We start from the raw sequence: 19,499 nt of genomic DNA, 5'->3' as shown, positions 1-19,499 counted from the left end.
GGTGTCGTCCAGGGGTCCCCTGCCACATAGTCTCTGAAAATCCCATTTCCCCCACTCGCCTGGAACATGCCTAGTGCCAGGCAACGGGGGACAGCTGGCTGATTGATGCCCACAGCTTCAGCCCATCTCGTTCTCCTGGCGAGGAGACCTCCACCCTGGGGAATGCTTGTCAGGCAGGGCTAGGCCTCTGATGCTACAGCTTGGGGTGGAATATAATTAATCCAGCCTGGCAGGGTTACACAAGGCCTGGGCTCTGATTCTGAGCTGAGTCAGAGGAATATGACATTTCTTGATGGCCCACAAGGGGTACAGATATGTTTTTTGACATAGCAGAGTGGTTCTTTCCACACAGCTCACAGTGTACATTCGTACGTGTCTGAAGTTTGTAGGCCCAAGGGCACTGACAATACCCTGTGCGGTCTCCTTTTCCATAGGAGTATAATGGAGTGTTCCTACAGTGAAACAGTGAAGCACACTAACTATCCCTAACATGTGTACCCCCACAATATAAGGCCTACTCCATGTCACCACCCAACTCGGCATACTTCCTTCTGCACCAGGCTATCTGAACCCTGCTCCTTGGCTGCGTACGACAGGATTCTCTCCCGCACATCCCTTACATGGGTGCACACACGGGTGGGCACGTGTCCACATGTAATCAGCCCGGTACCCCCTACCCTGTCTGCATTGCAGTGGCCTTATCTCACAAGGTGGACACAGGCGGAAAACATATGCACTCCACTTTATCATGAGTTTACTGTGGGTGAGTCCCAGGTTATGAGGCTGTCCCACAGTAAAAGGTCAAAACTCATGCGATCAAAAAGCAAAAAATCCAGGCAGTTCAGATGGTCAGAACCACCTTCTCACACATACATTAAAATATGCTTTGCTGTTTATTTTATTGAGATCAAAAGATAGAATCAAAATTAAATTATAAACTATTGCCGTTCCATTATCCATATCGACTCCATATTCTCAACATGTGATGGACAGCTAGCTGATGAGCTTTATCAAGCAAAATATTCAATATTTGAACAATAGTATGTTGAGAGCCACACGGAGTGGCAGTGGACTATAAACCATGGTACAGGACACTAGTTTCAACATGTTAATGCTCTATACCACGGCCTTAAACCACCGCTCTCCTTTTTCTTCCCTCAAGATATGAAGAGTTATGTTGAGGAGTGAGATCGGAAAAGGCTGTGGCAAGATTAAATAGAGGATACTTTCCCCTAACTTCACCCCCACTGTTACACAGACTTGGGAGGAGATAGGGTAAGTCAGCACAGCGCATGTCTCGCCTGTTGCTGTGCCAAATTAAACAATTTGGTAGAGCTGAGGGACAAGCAGATGCTGCAGTCATGTCTCCCCCTACTTCTCTCAGGTTTATCTATTATAACGCATATTAGTTAGTGACATGGATGCACGAGCCCAGAACTAACTGAACAATGAAGAGAGAGAGGTGCAAAAGAAAAAAGATGAAAGGATCCAAGAGTTGGGGGGAGGAAGATGCCCTGAAGCTCACAGGATGCTTTTTATTTTTAAAAAGGCAATGGTCTAATAACCTACATCCCACCCTAGTGGCAATACTGGCAATTAAAATCCTGTTCCAATGCTACTGGTCTTCACCTTCGGCAGAACATTGGAGTGAACCTTTAGTGGCTATCGTAATCTGCAGCATTTTACTTCAAGGCTATATTAGAAAATCGGAATGTTGATACCTCCCTGTAGACAAGAGAACAGAATGGTAAAGTTCAAATGCTGGTTTCTATAGACCTTCAGTTCCAACATTCCAATGGCTGTCTTCCCTGTTTCTACCTGTTTGATATTCTTTCCTCAGGGGTCAGAATGTTCTAATGGCAATCCTGCTCATTTGCCTCAGAATGTATCACTCATTAAAGGCACTCTTGCTCTCAAAAGAAGCTCTCACCTAAACAGCTCCACCAGAAAATAGTAGAAGGCCAAGGGGCAGTAATACCTAATACAATACAGCTTTGCATCATCAGCAATCTAAAACTGAAAACAACTTGATGCAATAAAGTGTCCTTTCTAACCTGCTCAATCCTGGGATTTTATCTGAAAATGTGTAACACGACTCTTGCAGAAGGTATGATACCTGAAGATCTGGGCCTATATATCCTCCAATAAAAATACAATGTCACAAATGGTGTTGTAAAAAAAAAATTGTCTCACTGAACTTAAAAAACTTCTTAAAAATGACCATACCTTAAAATGCAAACCACAGCCTGCATTGATGCGAATCACAGCTACGCTTCATGATTTCATATTACTGGTGGCTAAATTAAAGCATGCCTAGTGGCTAGAGGGATTGACCACTGTGCTAACATATGTGCACTCTGAACTTACTTTATTGTCCTCCAACATCCTCTACTGCTGCAGTGCCAAAATATCATATACATGTACTTTTTTTCTTTCCTTTGCACTGGACCTTTGTAAATTGTGTAATTACATTTATTAAATCACGTACATCTATTCAATTTTACGTTACCACAACAAAGTGTACATTTCACATCCATCGATCTCATATAAATTGCTCTTTTATCCTTTTGGCTGTCACAATACAAAACATTAACTAAATAAATAAAATAAAAAAACATGGTACTCGTTACAGACTAGGCGCTTAACATGGGGAGAGCGCCTTTATTGACCAGGTAGCTCTTGGCTATAATTACAGTGTATTGAGATTGCCTTCCTGGAATGGAATATTCAGTGATGGTGAATTTATTAAGAGGTATACATTTTTTTTGTACTATTTCGTATGCTACGATGGTACCTTAAAGAAGATAAAACCTGAACTAATTCGGTTTCATGTGTGAATAGACAGAGACAGACAACGAGGAAGTACAAGAGAGGGCGAGAGTAAAAAAACACAAAATGACAGCCCCTCTCTGCCACTCAGAAGTGCAGTCAGAAATGCAAAATCACATTAGTGATGACTAACCTTGTTTTTCTCCATGCTCAAACTCCGTGTCAGAGTAGGCGTCTCTCTCCTCTTTCTCACTGTCAGGCGCTTCCTGTGCTTGTTTTGATGAGTTTGTACCCTCCATTTCAAGGTCTAAATCATCTCTTTCATGATCCTCGTTTGACTGCGACTTTCCATTCATCAGGCCCTCAGCCTCTTCCTCTTCATTAACTTCTTCGTCTGGTTTATCTTCGTCAGCTTCAAAATCTTCATCATATTCTGAAAAATGAAGAAATGTGCAAAAAAACTAAATTTTCTATTGTGCTTATCCTTTAGAATTTTTATAGTTGGAGCTTTTTTGTGCTAATTAATACCGTTTCGGTGATATTTTGTAAACACTATATGGCCGCTCTCACAGGAAAAAAATATGTATTCCTCGCTTATCTGTTATGTAAGAACATGTGCACGGAAATAAGATGAATCGAAAAATGTTATAACTTCGAATGTCACCACTTCTAGAATAGTTACACAACTGCACAAAATGCGGTGACTTGTTTTCCATTTTTTGAAACATATTAAATGTAAACACCCGTCCGTGCTCTCTCTCTTCAGAAAGTTCCAAACAGTCTTTCTCAGGGTGACTCTCTGTGGTGGACGTTTGAGGGCTTCACAAATATTTATTTATCAATTTCAAGTGTCATGAATTCCAAAGAACGTCAACCATATACCACTGGTGTGTACCACGCACGGCGAGGCACATCTCTGAGTTTGTGTGTAAAGAGGAAGTGCTTTTATTCTATTTGATAATCATAATTTTTTTAATAATTTCAAGAGACTTTTGTCTAAACAGTGCTATTAGGAAGAATGTACTAATCTGAAAGTTGTGTCAACTTTTTATCATAACATAGAGATAGAATTAAATGCTGGTGTGGCAAAATGGTTCATGGTGGTTGAGAAACCAAAAGTAATGCCTGTTCTCGGAAGGACATCCTGTTTCGTTGTTTACAACTCACAAAAGGTATAGAGAAAGCCAATATTTATGACTTTCATGTGCTAACATGCAAAAGAAAAGGGCATGCATAGATGCTGTTTGCATAGCTTAGCACATATCGAACCCAGCAACGTATATCACCTCCATGCATTGCCAACTGTGGGAAATAAGGCAACTGAGACAATGAAAAATATAGTCATTTTCTCAGAATCACGATATTTGGTCAAGTGAGAGAGCCAGATCAGATGTGAGGTCAAATCTCACTGTCCGCCATCTGCAATTTAGTATCCATGCTGAGTTGAAACAACTACTAAAACTGGAGTAACAAAGTCCACATCCACATCACTGTAAGGCAGAAACACTTAAAGAGGACCACCCTAATTTTTTTCATTTTTAGGTCTCGCCAGAAACAGCGCATGCTCTGTCGCTTGTGAGAAATTCTGTAAGCTTAATGTGGAATTAGAGTCCACTTATTACTTACCATTGGTTAGGTTCATCATCACTCTCATTTCCTTGCTTTTCATTGGCCAAAGCATGCCGGATTCACTTCCTCGGCATGTGTTTGTACCTTCCATTGAGCATGCCCCAAGTACTGCTTTCTATCTAATCCCAGTGTCCTTCCACTGCTCGTGTGCTTTCGGAATTGCTATTTATTTGTAGTTCCAACTCTCTATAAGAGAATGTCTCATCCCTCCCACACCTTCACGCATTCTGCTGATGCTTGCCCCTGTCCTTCCCACCCCACTAAAATTCAGGTGTAGCTCTCCCATACCCTGCCACATTCCGTTGTTACAGCACTGCCGGGCTGATGTGCTCCCATGAGCATAAACTAATTTAGAAGGGACATGGTTCACCTAGTGTTAGATCTATCAGCCTTCAGGTGGTCTTCTTCCCCTGTGACTTTTTGCCTTCCACTTCCACTGTTTCTGACATCGTTTTTGCTGGTATTAGGACGTTAAGCACTTTACCACTGCCAACCCCTGCCATAATGCTTGTCTTCTCTCCTCTAAACATAACAATTTTAGCTAATCCCCAACTGGTATATTTAATTTATTTATAAGTCGCTAATAAAGGGCACTACATGTGTCCAGGGCCTTTAAATTAAATGTCACTAGTGGGCCTGCAGCACTGATTGTGCCACCCACTTAAGTAGCCGTTTAAACATGGCTCACGCCTGTTATGTTAATATTTTATACAGTGCCTGGTTACTCTTGCCGGAGTGTCCTCGCGCTCGGTTTTCTCCTTACCTTTCATCAAGTTTGTCAGTGTCGAGCCTGCACAGTTTTAAACTGCCATTTCGAGCTGAAAAAATAAACCTCCAGGATTACGGGTAGGGGTAGGTTACTGGCACTGTACCGTGCTGATCACTTTACCGCTTAACACGCGGTTTTCAAATGTAATACCTTAGGGGTACAATTTTGATATTAAGTCGACTGTCGGTATCAAATGAACCACACTTGTTTGGTGGATTTTTAGAATGGGCACATTTTTACGACACTGGTCCTACCTCCACGCAGATTAGGATATTTTCAGTTTATTCTGATGAATTGCCACAGATCCGTATGAAATTATGGCAAGAAATATGTTGACCCTGATTAAAACCTAAAACACGGAGGAACATTACTTTCCTTCATTGTTTTCCCCATTTTTTAACAATGACAAGATCCACCACCAGAATGTGTAAGTCTTCGGTGTCTCTTTGTCATTTGTAACTCATACTTTATTTCCAATTTATACACATTTATATCTCTTTTTAAACTGCACTTTTCTCAAAAAGATCTCTGGCAAAGAACCCCCTCGTTGATGCCCGTAAGGCATTGCAGCGCCAGCCTAACGAGGACTTGCCCAATGATGAAGCATGCCACCCATCTGGGTGGGTAAGAGCTATTGCTCCTGATTTTTAATTTCCTTTTGACCTACCCTATACTTAGAGATTACATAATATGTACTTGCACAAGTACAATTTAGGAACTGCATACTTCTTTTTCTTTGAAAATAAACCTTGTGCCAGGCCCAAACCTTCCTTTTTAATACATATAAGTCACACTCAGGGAAGGCCCTGGATGGCCCAGAGGGCAGGGAGCAATGTATTTAAAAAGCAAAATATGTACTTTAAAATTTTACATGTCCAGGTAGTGAGAAATTCTTACATTCGTTTTTTGCTTATGCAAGGCAAGTTTGGTGCCTCTGGAATCCTAATTTGAAATCCTACCTTATGGTGAAGTTGGGTTTTAAATTACAATTCTGAAAATGCCTCTTTTAGGAAGTGTGGACAGCTACACACAATGGTTATGTGTGCCTCAATTGGCCATCTCTGGCAGAATGGGAGGGAGGAGTTGGGCACAGCTTCACTTACACCTGAAAAACTGTGTCCTGTCCTCACATAAAGGGTTGCATACCCTCTGTAGTTAGTCTGGAGCCAGAGCAGCAGAGGCAAGGATGTGTGCACTTCAAAGGCATGTCTTTGAAGTCTCCCCCATTTCAAAGGCACCACTGGGTATAAAGACAGGATCTTAGACGACACCACCACTTCAGACACTTCTGGACCTGTGGATACTCTTTCAGGAAGAAGGACTGGTGTGCTACTGCAGGACTGGCCACTCTGCTGGATTGCTGCTTTGCTGGGCTGATCTGCTGTCTGCTGCCCTCCTGCCTGAGAAAGAAGGAATGGACCTGCATCTCTTGAACCAAGAACCCAGAGTGACTCCTGGGGCTCCAAGCTGGCTGGTCTCCTGATCTTAAGCCTCAGGGACATAACAGGCTTCCAACCCTACACCAGAACTCTGCCAACTGTGAGTCTACCCTGTCAAGTGGTGCCACCCGAGTCCTGAACCCTTGGAAGTGGACCTTAGGTGCTTGCTAGCAGAATCGATGCATCTTCTGAGCGGCGCATCCCAAGCAGAACTGACACATTGCTGCTGCTGCATGGATTGGACTAGCTGCAAAAGACTTGCATCACTGCCGACACCCGCATCTTGGGACCAACTCACCGCCTTCAGTATCGCCACTGTGCAATGCTTTTCTTGGCATAGGTCCTCGCATTTTTTATCGAATGCAGCATCGGTGACAACACCGAAACTCCGCATTGTGGCTTCACTGATCATCGGAATCAACGGATCGACTCAGCTGCGCATCGCATCCCTGATACCAGACTTTGCATCGCATGCCCCATCGGCAGGATCATAGACGTCGACACAACAGGACCTTGCACCGCAGCCTGGCTGCATCTCGGAACCGACACATCTTTGACACGGACCCACACAAGATACTTTCTTCAGCGGGCCTTATTGGGTCTCTGTAGCCGGTCTTCACTCCATTGCAGTTGGCCTGAACTTGTGACTTTATCCCGGTTCAGCAAGACCAGATATCCTCAATAGCGCGTTCTGCTTTATGGCACTATTTTTCACTATAAACTTTAAAATTCAATATCTTCAGTTCTACTAATAGATTTTTGTCGTCATATATTAAAGTCAGATTTTTCTAACCTGAAGTGGGATCCTTTTTGTGTGGTGTTTTCACTGTTTTACTGTGAAGGCCTGCACAAATACTTTACACATTGCCTCTAAATTAAGCCAGACTGCTCGTGCCAAGCTACCAGACACACCTTTCTATGCAATAATTATTACCGAAGCAAACTTTGTACTCGTGTTAACAGCCGGAAAAAAGATGAAAGGTCGATTTTGTAGAGATTGTATTCTGTAATCTAGTAATCTCGTCGGCGAGTGCTCAGTTCGCTGAGTTTAGCTATTTTAACCAGAAGGGTAGTTCAAAATGTTTCCTTTAAAGAGTCCCCTATGAGGCCTAGGTGTAGGAGCCACTTAAAATAAGTTTAGGGAGTTCTTCAGTTTGCAGCCTGCTTCCAGTTATACACAGCAGATATTATCTGTGGTTTATTGAAAATGTGCCCTCTTTCTACAACAAAGTTGTAACCCTGGGGGGATATTTACAAAGAATTCATGCAAGTCGGTACAGCAGGTGAAGTTGCTGTGCTGCATTGTGAGGAAGGGAGACGGCAGAACGGTGCCATAGCTTCAAAGAAATGGTGCAGTTCTGCTCTCTGCTTGTGCACTTTCTGTTGCTTAGCGCCAATGCAGGCATACAGCAAGGGAGCCTACACAATGGTCAGGATAGATTTTGCTCGAGAAGGGGTAGCTTCCTACACAAAAACTATCCTTGTACGCTTTTTCTTTTTTGTATGTGTGCTGTAGAATAGAGCACACATGCACGGAGGTAATAACGAGTCGAAATAAACATATTTCTCCTCGTTACGCCATCCTCAGGCTAGTACACTATTTTGGCACAAACTCAAGTCGCTATGTAAATATGGTATTGCATCAAAATCCGTAGGTGGACAAGAATGCCCATGCACCATCCATGGAATGCTTACCTGATGCAATGTAAAGAACAGACAGCAATGCAATGCACGGTGGTGCATTTCTCTTTTCTCACAAAGCCAAGCAAATCTAAATACTAAAAATTATTTTGTGTCGAGGCTGAGTCAAAAAAGCGAGGCAACCCGACACAAATCTTTGTAAATCTGAGCCTGGTATTTCTGTCTGAAGTTTATATAAGTCCTTATTTGTCTATGATGTGATTTACGGCCTTTGAGAACTCATGCCCCCTGCACCGTAACTCCTGGCCTCTACAGACAGTTGTTAGGGACTCCATTGTCTCCCAACAATAGCCTCAGAAGCAGCACCTGTGCCTGTAAGCACTCTGAAACGTGATATAGTTGTCTGGCTATTGGGTTTGGTTGTTTCACTTCCTGAAACACAAGCTATAAATTGGAGCAGGTACCGGTTGATGTTACTTTATGAAATGCATCCTACCACCGTGTCTGAACTTCTTGAGTGGTGCAGACGTTTAGTGCTTGGGGTGTCTCGACCTGTGGCTTAGTGTGGGGCAGTGTGCATAACTGGATTCAGTTGCTAATCCCAGGTACTGAGCCACCGTTGATCCTACCAGAGCATGGCTCCTGCAGACTCTAGAGTGTCTCGCCTTTGTTCTTGAGCAGCTCTTTAACTGACCACAAAGACCCTATTAGTATTCTAGCGAATGTTCTGGATTTTTCTAACCATGCCTGCTGTGTTTTACTACGCTGCTAAAGTGATGGAGGGAGATGTCATCCCAAGCGTGGGATCTGACTGTGTCATCTATGACAACTTCAACTCGATTGACTGCCAGCTGACTCTAAGTCATAAGTGTGGCTTTCAGACCTTGTCAGTTCATGTGTATAGCGCTTGCTGTCACTCGTTTGACTCCCATGTGCACAGAAAGTGTGCAGGTGCATGTATGTCTGAATGCACGCAGCAAAATAACAAAGTATTTCTAAGAACTGTAAACAATAGCTGTCATCACTACACAAGTTATTAGTGTTTAATTTGGCCTCGGACAGATTAAATGCTAGCTTAATTTGCAGGGATTCACACTCATGTTCCAAAGAAAATATGTTACTGACTAGCATTAAGTCATGAGCCATCTACCCTGCACTGTAAGTATGGGCCTCCATATCCCGGCATGCACAGTTTTGTGAGTTAACAAAAAGTAATTGCTACGACCTGGGTCAGTTGATAGTTGTGTAAGAGAGACCAGATCTAAAAACGCTGGCAGGGTGATGGTTTGACTGATGTGAACAGCACCTCAAAGTTTTGCAGAACCAGTTTGTCAGGCAAGAAGGAGGCGTACTCAACGCGCCTTTCACAAAATGCATCACAACTGGTGATTTAAACAAAGAGGGCTTGTCTGGAAAATGTGAAAAAAGCCAAAAGAGTTGAAAGGTATCCCTTAACTGTGCCCAAAGCAAGACAATGCTGAGCAAGGGACAAAAAAATTACAGAACATCAGATAACTTGGCCTGGAGTGTGTGGCACCAACCCACAAATTTGTCACGATAAGCATAGACAGTTTTTGTCAAGGGATATCTGGCTACCAAGATGGCATCAACTACCTCCCGTGCAAGGTCAAAGGTGTTCAGCTGTTGCCACTCAATCTCCATGCATGAAGGTGGAGAGTGCGAAGGCCCGGGTGCAGAACCTACCCTGTTGTTGCAACAGCAGGTCCTCCCAGAGAAGCAGCCTGATCGGAGGACAGAAGCTCGAGCACATACCATATTCTCGGTACTAAATCTAGGGCCACAAAGATGACTTAGGCCCGATAGTTCATGATCTTCTTCAGAAATCGGAGCAGGAGTGGTATTGGTGGGAAGGCATACAGTAGTCCCGAGTTCCATTCGAGACAGAAGGTTCTCCTAGCGAGAGACGCCTTGTAAACTATAATGTGCAGAACTGCTGACACTGTGTGTTCTAGGCAGTGGTGAACAGATCGAGCCATGGTTCTCCCCATATGTGGAAGAGACCTTGCACCACCTCTGGGTGTAACCGTCACTCATGATCTGCTAGGCGCTGATGGCTGAACTCATCCACTTTGGCATTTAATGATGCTGCCAGGTGGTTCACCACCAGGACATTTCCTTGGTGGTCCAGCCATTTCCCGAGGTGCCTGCGCTTCCTGACACAGGGTCTGCTACCCCACCCCGCTCTGCTTGTTGCAACACTGTTGGACCTGGCCATCTCTGCAGGGTCACCCCCAAACCTTTTGCCTTCACCCCTCCTGTTTTCTGAACCCATTTTATTGGCTTTTAGGACTCTGTGTACTTTACCACTGCTAACCAGTGCTAAAATGCTTGTGCTCTCCTTTAAACATGATACAATTGGCTTACACCTAATTGGCACATTGAATTTACAGGTAAGACCCTGGTACAGGGGTTTTACCTTCACCCGGGCCTGAGCATTAAGTGCTACTAGTGGGCCTGTAGCACCTATTGTGCCACCCACTTAAGTAGCCCATTTAAACATGTCTTAGGTCTGCCACTGCAGTCTGTCTGTGCAGTTTTAAACTGCCATTTTTAACTGGCAAAATAAACCTTTTGTCAGGCCTAAATCTTCGTTTTTTAATACATATAAGTCCCTCATAGAGTAAGCCCTAAACAGCTCATGGGGCAGAGTGTATTGTATTAAAAAAGTTAGACATGTAATTTTAGGTTTTACATGTCCTGATAAAGAAAAATTTCAAAATTGTTTTTTTTCTATTGCAAGGCCTACCTCTCCCATAGGATATTACTGGGTTACCACATTACATTTAATATGTGATACTTTTTGCTTGGAAGCACGTAGGAATGTCATGTTTAGTGTATGAGGAATTGTAATTTAAAGCCCTCTTTAATGGTAGTTATATATTAATTCATATTTTTGACAATGCCACATTTAGAAAGTTTGCATTTTCTTGTCCTATTTGGTGCCCGCAGCCTGTATCCTGGATCACATGACTAGGTGTAGTTGGTCTTTGTGTATCCCTCATAGACAGTATCACAATAGACTGTCTGGGTGCTGGCACAATGGATCATTCTGACTTGATGGGAGAGTAGGGGACGCGGAGTTGTTACCTATGACACTTGCACTTCAAAGGCACTGGCCCAGCACACTCACAAAGAACTTCACAATAGCCTATTGTGCCCCAGACAGACTGGGACTAGGGAAGGGAGGCAGAAAATTCCAGACACTTCTGTGTGGGGAAAACTCCAGAAGCTTGTACCACTCAAAAGGGGCTACTCGGTATAAACATAGGACCCTTAGACCCAACTTTCAGTACACTCCAGGACCTGAGGATACAACAGAATAAGGACTGCCCTGATGCCAGATGTCTGCCCTGCTGCCTGAGGCCTGCCCTGCTATGCCCTGCCCTGCTGAGAAGGAAGACTGGACCTGCATTCTCTATCCCAGGCTACCTGGGTGATTTCAAGGGTTAGTGAGTGGGCCTTCTCTTCTGAGGAAACAACAAGCTCAAGAGGTCTTCCTGCAAATGTCCAGCTGACCTGCTGCACTGGAGCTGCCTCAGCACTGGTGGCCTCTACTGGAGTGGGTTCCTGAGCCATATGAGTTGCCTGCCACGTCCTGGACCCTCAGTTGAGCTCCTCCTTGAAAAAAATGTTAAATCCTGAAGTTTTGGGCTCTTTGCCACATCAAATGGGCCTACCCACGGGAAGCTCAAGTGAGCCTGACTCTTCTGCCAGCGACAACCAGCAACACATGATCTGTACTTCCCGATACAGCATCTACATGCCACAGAGACCAGCAACATGAATCTCCAGCAACGACCGTCTTCGCACTACAACTACCATCAGCAATGTCTGGCCTGCTCTTTGCGCTACAGAGACTACCATCCGTGATGCTCTCCCTGCTGCCTCCTCTGCCGCGAGTGGAACTGTTCGCATTAGACTCTAAGATTTTTTTTCAGTGGGTTTAACTTGGTGCCTGTATCTGACCCATGCTCTATCGTGGTTGGTCTGAACTTCTGACTACATGTGCCCCCGGGTGCATACACCCCCAGGCCCAAATTCAGCAGGGGCTTTGTTAAGATCCCCTTTGTTGCTATTCCGTCACCCTTTTCAAGGGTGGGTTCATTGCAATGAAAAGGGCGGTGTAATGGCAACTCGGAATATGCTCGGCAGTGCCGACTGTGGCACTGCCAGCATATTCCTGCTGGTGATAGACCGCCGGCCTAGCGGGATGCTTGATCCCGGCGGTGCCGGTGGTCTCATGGCAGTCCGACCGCCGCAGTCGTAATATTGCTGGACCGCCACCACAGGTACCCGTACTCATAATCAGGTCCTTTGTGTTTTTAGGTGCTATATTTACTTAAATCTTTGAAACTGCATATCTCCAGTTCTACTAATTGGATTTTTGTTGTTTTGGTGTCAAATAATTTATTACATTTTACACTATTGTTATAAATTGGTGTGAGATTTTTCTTGTGTTGTGTTTTCATTGAATTACTGTTTGTGTAATGCATAAATTCTTAACGCATTGCCTCTAATTTAAGCCTGACTGCTTTGTGCCAAGCTAACAGAGTTAAACACAGGTTAATTTATTGACTTTTGTGGCTCACCCTGACAAGGATTGGGGCTGTTGCTTGAGAAGGGCTAACACCCTCCTCAACCAACAAGCCCATTTCTCACAAATAACACATCACAGTGGTGTTGTCCAAGAGCTTCTGTACCAGGCTCCCCTTGATGGTTGAAAGGAAGTCTTTCAACACCAAGCAGATAGCCCTCAGCTCCAGATGGTTGATACAAAGCTGGGACTCTTCTGGATCAAGAAGCCTCTGATCTCCACCTCTCCCCGATGGCTAGCCCTACCCAGAAGTGATGCATCAGTCACCACTGTCAGCTTTGGTTTGGGAAGGGAGAGTGGCCTGCCACTAACCCACTCATGGTCCATTAACCACCACTACAGATCTTTTGTAGCCTCATCCAAAATCTAACCGTAGTTGAAGGTCTCCTTTATGTTGGGCCCACTGATACTTCAGATCCCACTGCTTAGCCCTCATATGCCACCTAGTGTTAGCATCAGGATGCTGGAGGCCAACAGTCGCAGCAACCTCAATCAACCTCACTAATTCCCGGACAGAGGTTGAAAGATTGGGATCATAGCCTGAATGAGCTGAACTCTCTTACCCAGTGGGCAAAGCACTAAACCAAACTGTGACCAGAATAACTCATATGAAAGGGAGCATCTGATTAGTCAGGTGTAATTTTGGCATGTTTATAGTGAACCCCAAAAATGAGGTTTGTCTTAGTCTGCAAGTGGCTACCGACTGCATAGAGCGAGCTCGCCTTTAAATGCTCCTGTCCCACCATGAACCGCAGGTATCGCCGATGGGCCTGCTGGATGGGTATATGGAAACAGATGTCCTGCAGGTCCAACGCCATCTTCCAGTTTCCAGGATCAAGGGCAGACAAGACCTGCGCATTTTGAATTTCTCATTCCAGAGGAAGGTGTTGTGAGGACACCATGTCTAAAATTGGATGAAGGCCTCTCTCCAGGAATAGCAAACACTCCCTGCTTCTGGAGCAGGCACCCTTTCAGAAGGGCTTCTACTTCGCAATGCAAAACACAGATGGCCCTCTATCAGGCAGTGGGGGAACAGTGGAAGGTGCAGCCGAGTGTTAAGGAATGGCATGGCATAGCACTTCCAAACAATTCAGAGGACTCACCTGTACAGTGTTATGGCCTGCCAACAAGGCAAGGATTGTTGGATACTGCCTCCCACCGGGTGACTATACTCCACTAAGGGCACCCTAAAGGGGTTAGCAGGTGAGGTTGTAGGGTGAGAGTGTGGACTTTGTGGCCCTTTGACCTTGACTGTGAGGCAAGGGGGCACCACGGCCTCCACCCTGAAACTGCTGGGTGCCTTGTGGATGTTGGATTGGCTGGCAGTATGCAGCACCTCTGCTGAAGACCTGAAAGGAGTGGTAGGTTTGATGAGGATGGTGAGGTGGGAGAGACAAGCCCAGGGAGCATGCCACAGCTCTGACCTGCCTTGAACCACTCAAAAGCAAAGTCTGCTTTGTCCACAAACTGGCGAATCACATCAAACAACATGTCCATGAGGAACGACTGAACATTGCAAGAAAAAACAGTGGGTTGCAGCTAAGCATAGTGCGGGTTGGCGACAATGGTGTACACCTGATGGGATCTGTGGTGTCCAAGCCACAAAGAATTGTGGACCTATCCGGCTCACGACCGTCCTGTGTAGCCTGGCCAAGGACATGTCAAAGATGTGCAGGAACTCGGGGGAGTACATGAGCCACCAAATCTCAAAGGGTGTGGGAATCTAGCTGGGATTCACTTATTGAGCACCAAACTGGTGGATGAGAATGCTTGTTTTCCAAACATCTCCAAGTGTTTTGACTCTTAATCGGCGGGTAGGAGAGAAGAGGTTGAGATTAGTCTTCTTGGCTGACGCCTGCACCACCAAGTTTATAGCAAAGGTTCACCAAGATAAAAACATAGGGTTGCCCATGGACGGGTGGTGGTGTCGTGCAATCTGGCAGTTGACTGGGGAGCCAGAGCAAGGTTTGGCCCATGCCCCCAACAAAGCACCTGTATGGGCATCATTGAAAGGCAAAAACGGCTCAGTGAATGTTTGAGCCGGCTAAAGAACTTCTGTAAGAACATTGGTGGTGACCTTCAATGTGGGAGCTGGTGGTCAAGGACTCTAGCCACCCTATGCATTACCATGGCTCTTTCTTTGTGGAGGCAGGTCTAGTAGAGGAAGCAGGACCTCTACGGCAGCCAAGTGCAGCCTTGGTTGAGGTCGAACTTGGCTTCAGAGAGAATAATTGGCACCTCCTCTTCCGGCATCAATGGAGCCTACATTGGCATCGAAGTAACAGGAACTGGCACCACGGTCCATAGTACCGGAGGCGGAGTTGAGACTGGAACTGGCGGTGGCACCCAGAAGGTGCTCGGATGGTCCAGCTGGCACGATCTTAATCCAGGTGGAGAACCTCTCTGCTCCATGGTCTCACAGGCACACCAGAGGGAGGTGGTAAGGATTCAAAGAGTTGGAGCACGGCCTCACAGTTTAGGAGCAGCAGATAGCCCTGGGACCTCAGGTTGAGCCAGAACAATTTGCAGGATTGACTCTGAAGTTGAATGACTTCAGGAGCACAATCAAGATGTATGGCCCCATCTCCACTCGTTCTCAGGGGAGTGTGAGTGGAGGTAAGGGGCTGAGTCCCATGTAGATTTCCTATACTTTTTCTTCGACGATCCAGAAGACTTTGATTGAGATGAACAACTGATGCCTGGGACAATTCCTGCATCTTCTTGATCTTGAAAGAGACTGGAACTGAGCGTTTGACTTGGACCGGTCTCGTCATGCAGTATTCCTGTGCCTGATGATGTAGTTTCACCTTGCGGACTCTTATGGTCTTCGGGTTCATCAAAGCACAGTCACTGAACGTCTTAAAGTCATGGCTCGACCCAAGGCAAATCTAATATGGATCAGTCACAGACATTTGTTTATGACAGCTCGTACGGGGCTTAAATCCTGTAATTTGGGGAGTTGACATGTTTCTTGCCCACTGTAAATAAAATATGTAAAAAGTCATTAGGCTGGTCTCCTGCTCACTGCAATGGAGATAAAACAGGCAAAGGCATTCCATCCTGTAAAGAAGTTTCAGTGGGCCAGTTGTGACTGGACTCCACCGGACGATGTGAGAGTCTGACTGAAGAGAGACTTGGTGCCCCAAAGTTTTCCCTGAATAGTTGTGGGTGGTGGGTGGTGCATGAAAGGCCAGAAATGACTGTCAGTAAAATCATTCCCAAAGCACCAAAGCTACAGGAGGAAAGCATTGCCTAGCCAGATACAAATTGTCAGTTTGTTACTGGCTACAAATAGACGGCTTGTCACACTTAAAGCTTTTTCACCTGGAGCTTGAGTCTACTTCATGACCATCGCAAAGGTGTAGCCAAGCCCATGGTGCCCTCGATGTCTACAGCATGGGTACTCACAATCTTTCTCTAGGGGGCCAAAATTACAGTGTGGTTTGTGCCCGAGGGCCACTCCGGTAGGGGTGGGGTCAGTGAGGGGCGGGGTCAGTGGGGGGTGGGGCTAAAGTTTAAAAAATCAAACTCGTTTCAAAACAGACAATGTGACAATGCTGTATTTCAAAAGTAGATGTAACTACAAAGAGCATATTTTGATAATACATTTTTATTAGCAGACAATAACAAAATTCCATCACAGTGTCTCTCTCTGTCAGTCTCTCTCAGTCAGTCAGTCAGTCTCTCTCTCTCTGTCAGTCAGTCAGTCTCTCTCTCTCTGTCAGTCAGTCAGTCAGTCTCTCTCTCTTTGTCAGTCAGTCAGTCTCTATCTCTCTGTCAGTCGGTCCCAGTCAGTCACTCACTCTCAGTCAGTCAGTCTCTCTCTCAGTCAGTCAGTCTCTCTCAGTCAGTCAGTCTTGCTCAGTCAGTCAGTGTCTCTCTCTGTAAGTCTCTTTCAGTCAGTCTCTCTCTCTGTCAGTCTTGCTCTCTGTCAGTCTCTCTCTCAGTCAGTCTATCTCTCTCTCAGTCAGTCTATCTCTCTCTAAGTCAGTCTATCTCTCTCTAAGTCAGTCTATCTCTCTCTAAGTCAGTCTATCTCTCTCTCTCACTCTTTCAGTCAGTGTCTCTCTCTGTGTCAGTCTTTCGCTTTCAGCCAGTCTCTCTCTCTCAGTCAGTCTCTCTGTCAGTCTCTCTCTCGGCCAGTCTCTCTGTCAGTCAGACTCTCTCTCAGTCAGACTCTCTCTCAGTCAGACTCTCTCTCAGTCAGACTCTCTCTCAGTCAGTCTCCCTCTCTCTCAGTCAGTCTCTCTCTCTCAGTCAGTCACTCTCTCTCAGTCAGTCACTCTCTCTCAGTAAGACTCTCTCTCAGTAAGTATCTCTCTCTCTCACTCTCTCAGCCAGTCTCTCTGTCAGTCTCTCTCTGTCAGTCAGTTTCTCTCTCAGTCGGTCTCTTTCTCTCTCAGTCGGTCTCTCTCTCTCTCAGCCGGTCTCTCTCTGTCAGTCTCAGTCAGTCTCTCTCTCTCAGTCAGTCTCTCTCTCTCTCTGTCAGTCTCTCTCTCTCTCTCTCTGTCAGTCTCTCTCTCTCTGTCAGTCTCAATCTTTCTTTCAGTCGGTCTCTCTCCTTCTCTGCCAATGTCTCTCTCTCTCTCTCTCTCTCTCTCTCTGTCAGTGCATCTCTCTCTCTCTGTCAGTGCATTTCTCTCTCTCTGTCAGTGCATCTCTCTCTGTCAGTTTCTCTCTCTCTGTCAGTGTCTCTCTCTCTCTCTGTCAGTGTCTCTCTCTCTCTCTCTGTCAGTGTCTCTCTCTCTCTCCCTCTCAGAGTATCTCTCGCTCTCTCTCTCTGTCAGTCTCTCTCTCTCTCTCTCTTAGTCAGTCAGACTCTCAGTCTCTCAGTAAGTCTCTCAGTCAGTTTCTCTCTGTCAGTCTCTCTCCCTCAGTCAGTCATTCTCTCTCTCTCTCTCTGTCAGACAGTCTCTCTCTCAGTCAGCCAGTCTCTCTCTCAGTCAGCCAGTTTCTCTCTCAGTCAGCCAGTTTCTCTCTCTGTCAGGCAGTCTCTCTGTCAGGCAGTCTCTCTCTCTCTCAGTCAGTCTCTCTCTCAGTCAGTCTCTCTCTCAGTCAGTCTCTCTCTCTCTCTCTCTCTCTCTGTCAGTCTCTCTCAGTCAGTCAGTCTCTCTGAGTCAGTCAGTCTCTCTCAGTCAGTCAGTCGATCTCACTCTGTCAGTCAGTCTCTCTCCCTCTCTGCCAGTCAGTGTCACTCTGCCTCTCTGTCAGTGTCTCTCTCTGTCAGTGTCTCTCTCGGTCAGTCTCTCTCTCTCTCTCTGTGTCTCTTTGTGTCTCTCTATCTCTGTCAGTGTCTCTCTATCTCTGTCAGTGTCTCTCTATCTCTGTTAGTGTCTCTCTATCGCTGTCAGTGTCTCTCTCTCTGTCAGTCAGTCTCTCAGCCAGTCAGTCAGTCTCTCTCTCTCTCGGTCAGTCTCTCTCTGTCAGTCTCTCTCTCTCTCTCTGTCAGTCTCTCTGTCAGTCTCTCTACCTCATTCAGTCTCTCTACCTCAGTCAGTCTCTCTACCTCAGCCAGTCTCTCTACCTCAGCCAGTCTCTCTACCTCAGTCAGTCTCTCTACCTCAGTCAGTCAGTGTCTCTCTGTCAGTCAGTGTCTCTGTCAGCCAGTTTCTCTCTCAGTCAGTCAGTCTCTCTGTCAGTTGGTCTCTCTATCAGCAGCCAGTCTTTCTCGGTCAGCCAGTTTCTCTCTCAGTCAGTCAGTCTCTCTCTGTCAGTTTCTCTCAGTCAGTCTCTCTCTGTCTCTCTATGTCATTCAGTCTGTATCTCAGTTAGTCAGTCTCTCTCTCTCCACTCTCCATTCTCGCTCTCCACTCTCCACTCGCTCTCTCTCTCCACTCTTTCTCTCTCTCCCTCTATACGCTCTCTCTCTCCACTCTTTCTCTCTCTCCCTCTATCCACTCTCTCTCGCTCTCTCTCTGGGTGGCCATGGGTACATTATCTAAAAGGTCCGCGGGTGACCAAGAAAGGCCTGCCGGGCCGCTGGTGGCCCACGGGCCGTACTATGAGTACCACAGGTCTACAGCATTCTGCCCTGTCAGGCTGAGGGAAAACTGGAACCAAAAAAGTGACTCACCTCATACATAAGACTTGGGACTAGAGAAAGGTATAGGATCCTTCCCAGTAGCAAAGCATCCTTTGCAGCTATGAAATCAGACTTTGTCCCTCTCAGAGCTCTTTGTGGGAAAACTGAAGACTTCATGGGGACCATGACGACAACATATCCGACTTCAAGCAACTAAGCCAGCTTCAATCTCCTGCCTTGTTCCACTAAATGATTTTTAGAATCAGAAAACGAAGAAAGTGCCAAGGTAAAAACTTGGATCGGTGAGTTCTAATAGTTTTACACAACACAAACACTATCACAGTCAGCCTGAAATCGCGTGTTGGTACCAGTATATCACTAACATTGACTTTCATTGGTGCTTTAATGTTTCTTGGGCCCTTTGCCCTAACATTTAAAAAATCTATACCACCTGTTCCCTTAAATCATTTTTAAAATTTGTTTTTCCTTTTTTTAATTATGGTTTTCTGTTTTTTTATTTTTTTATTTGCTTGGGCATTTTACAGAGTTGCATACTTAACTTTAATGTTGTTTGATACTGTATGAACTCAGCACACACATTGTGTTTATAAGGTT

At 45.5% G+C, this 19,499-nt stretch overlaps 1 protein-coding gene across 2 annotated transcripts in view; it reads right to left on the bottom strand.

Moving 5' to 3' along the window:
- The window catches only part of ERICH3 (glutamate rich 3), a 554,163-nt gene that overhangs the window by 262,791 nt on the left and 271,873 nt on the right, over positions 1 to 19,499 (bottom strand). For both annotated transcript variants that reach the window (XM_085602275.1, XM_085602276.1), the window contains exon 11: positions 2,963 to 3,202. In XM_085602275.1, the coding sequence (XP_085458401.1) occupies positions 2,963 to 3,202 (240 nt within the window). The remainder of the gene's footprint in view (positions 1 to 2,962; positions 3,203 to 19,499) is intronic.

The sequence above is a fragment of the Triturus cristatus genome, chromosome 4_2 (assembly GCF_964204655.1).
Source record: "Triturus cristatus chromosome 4_2, aTriCri1.1, whole genome shotgun sequence".
Taxonomy (NCBI): domain Eukaryota; kingdom Metazoa; phylum Chordata; class Amphibia; order Caudata; family Salamandridae; genus Triturus; species Triturus cristatus.
The sequence above is the reverse complement of the archived record's forward strand: the minus strand, read 5'-3'. Positions and strand labels throughout refer to the sequence as shown.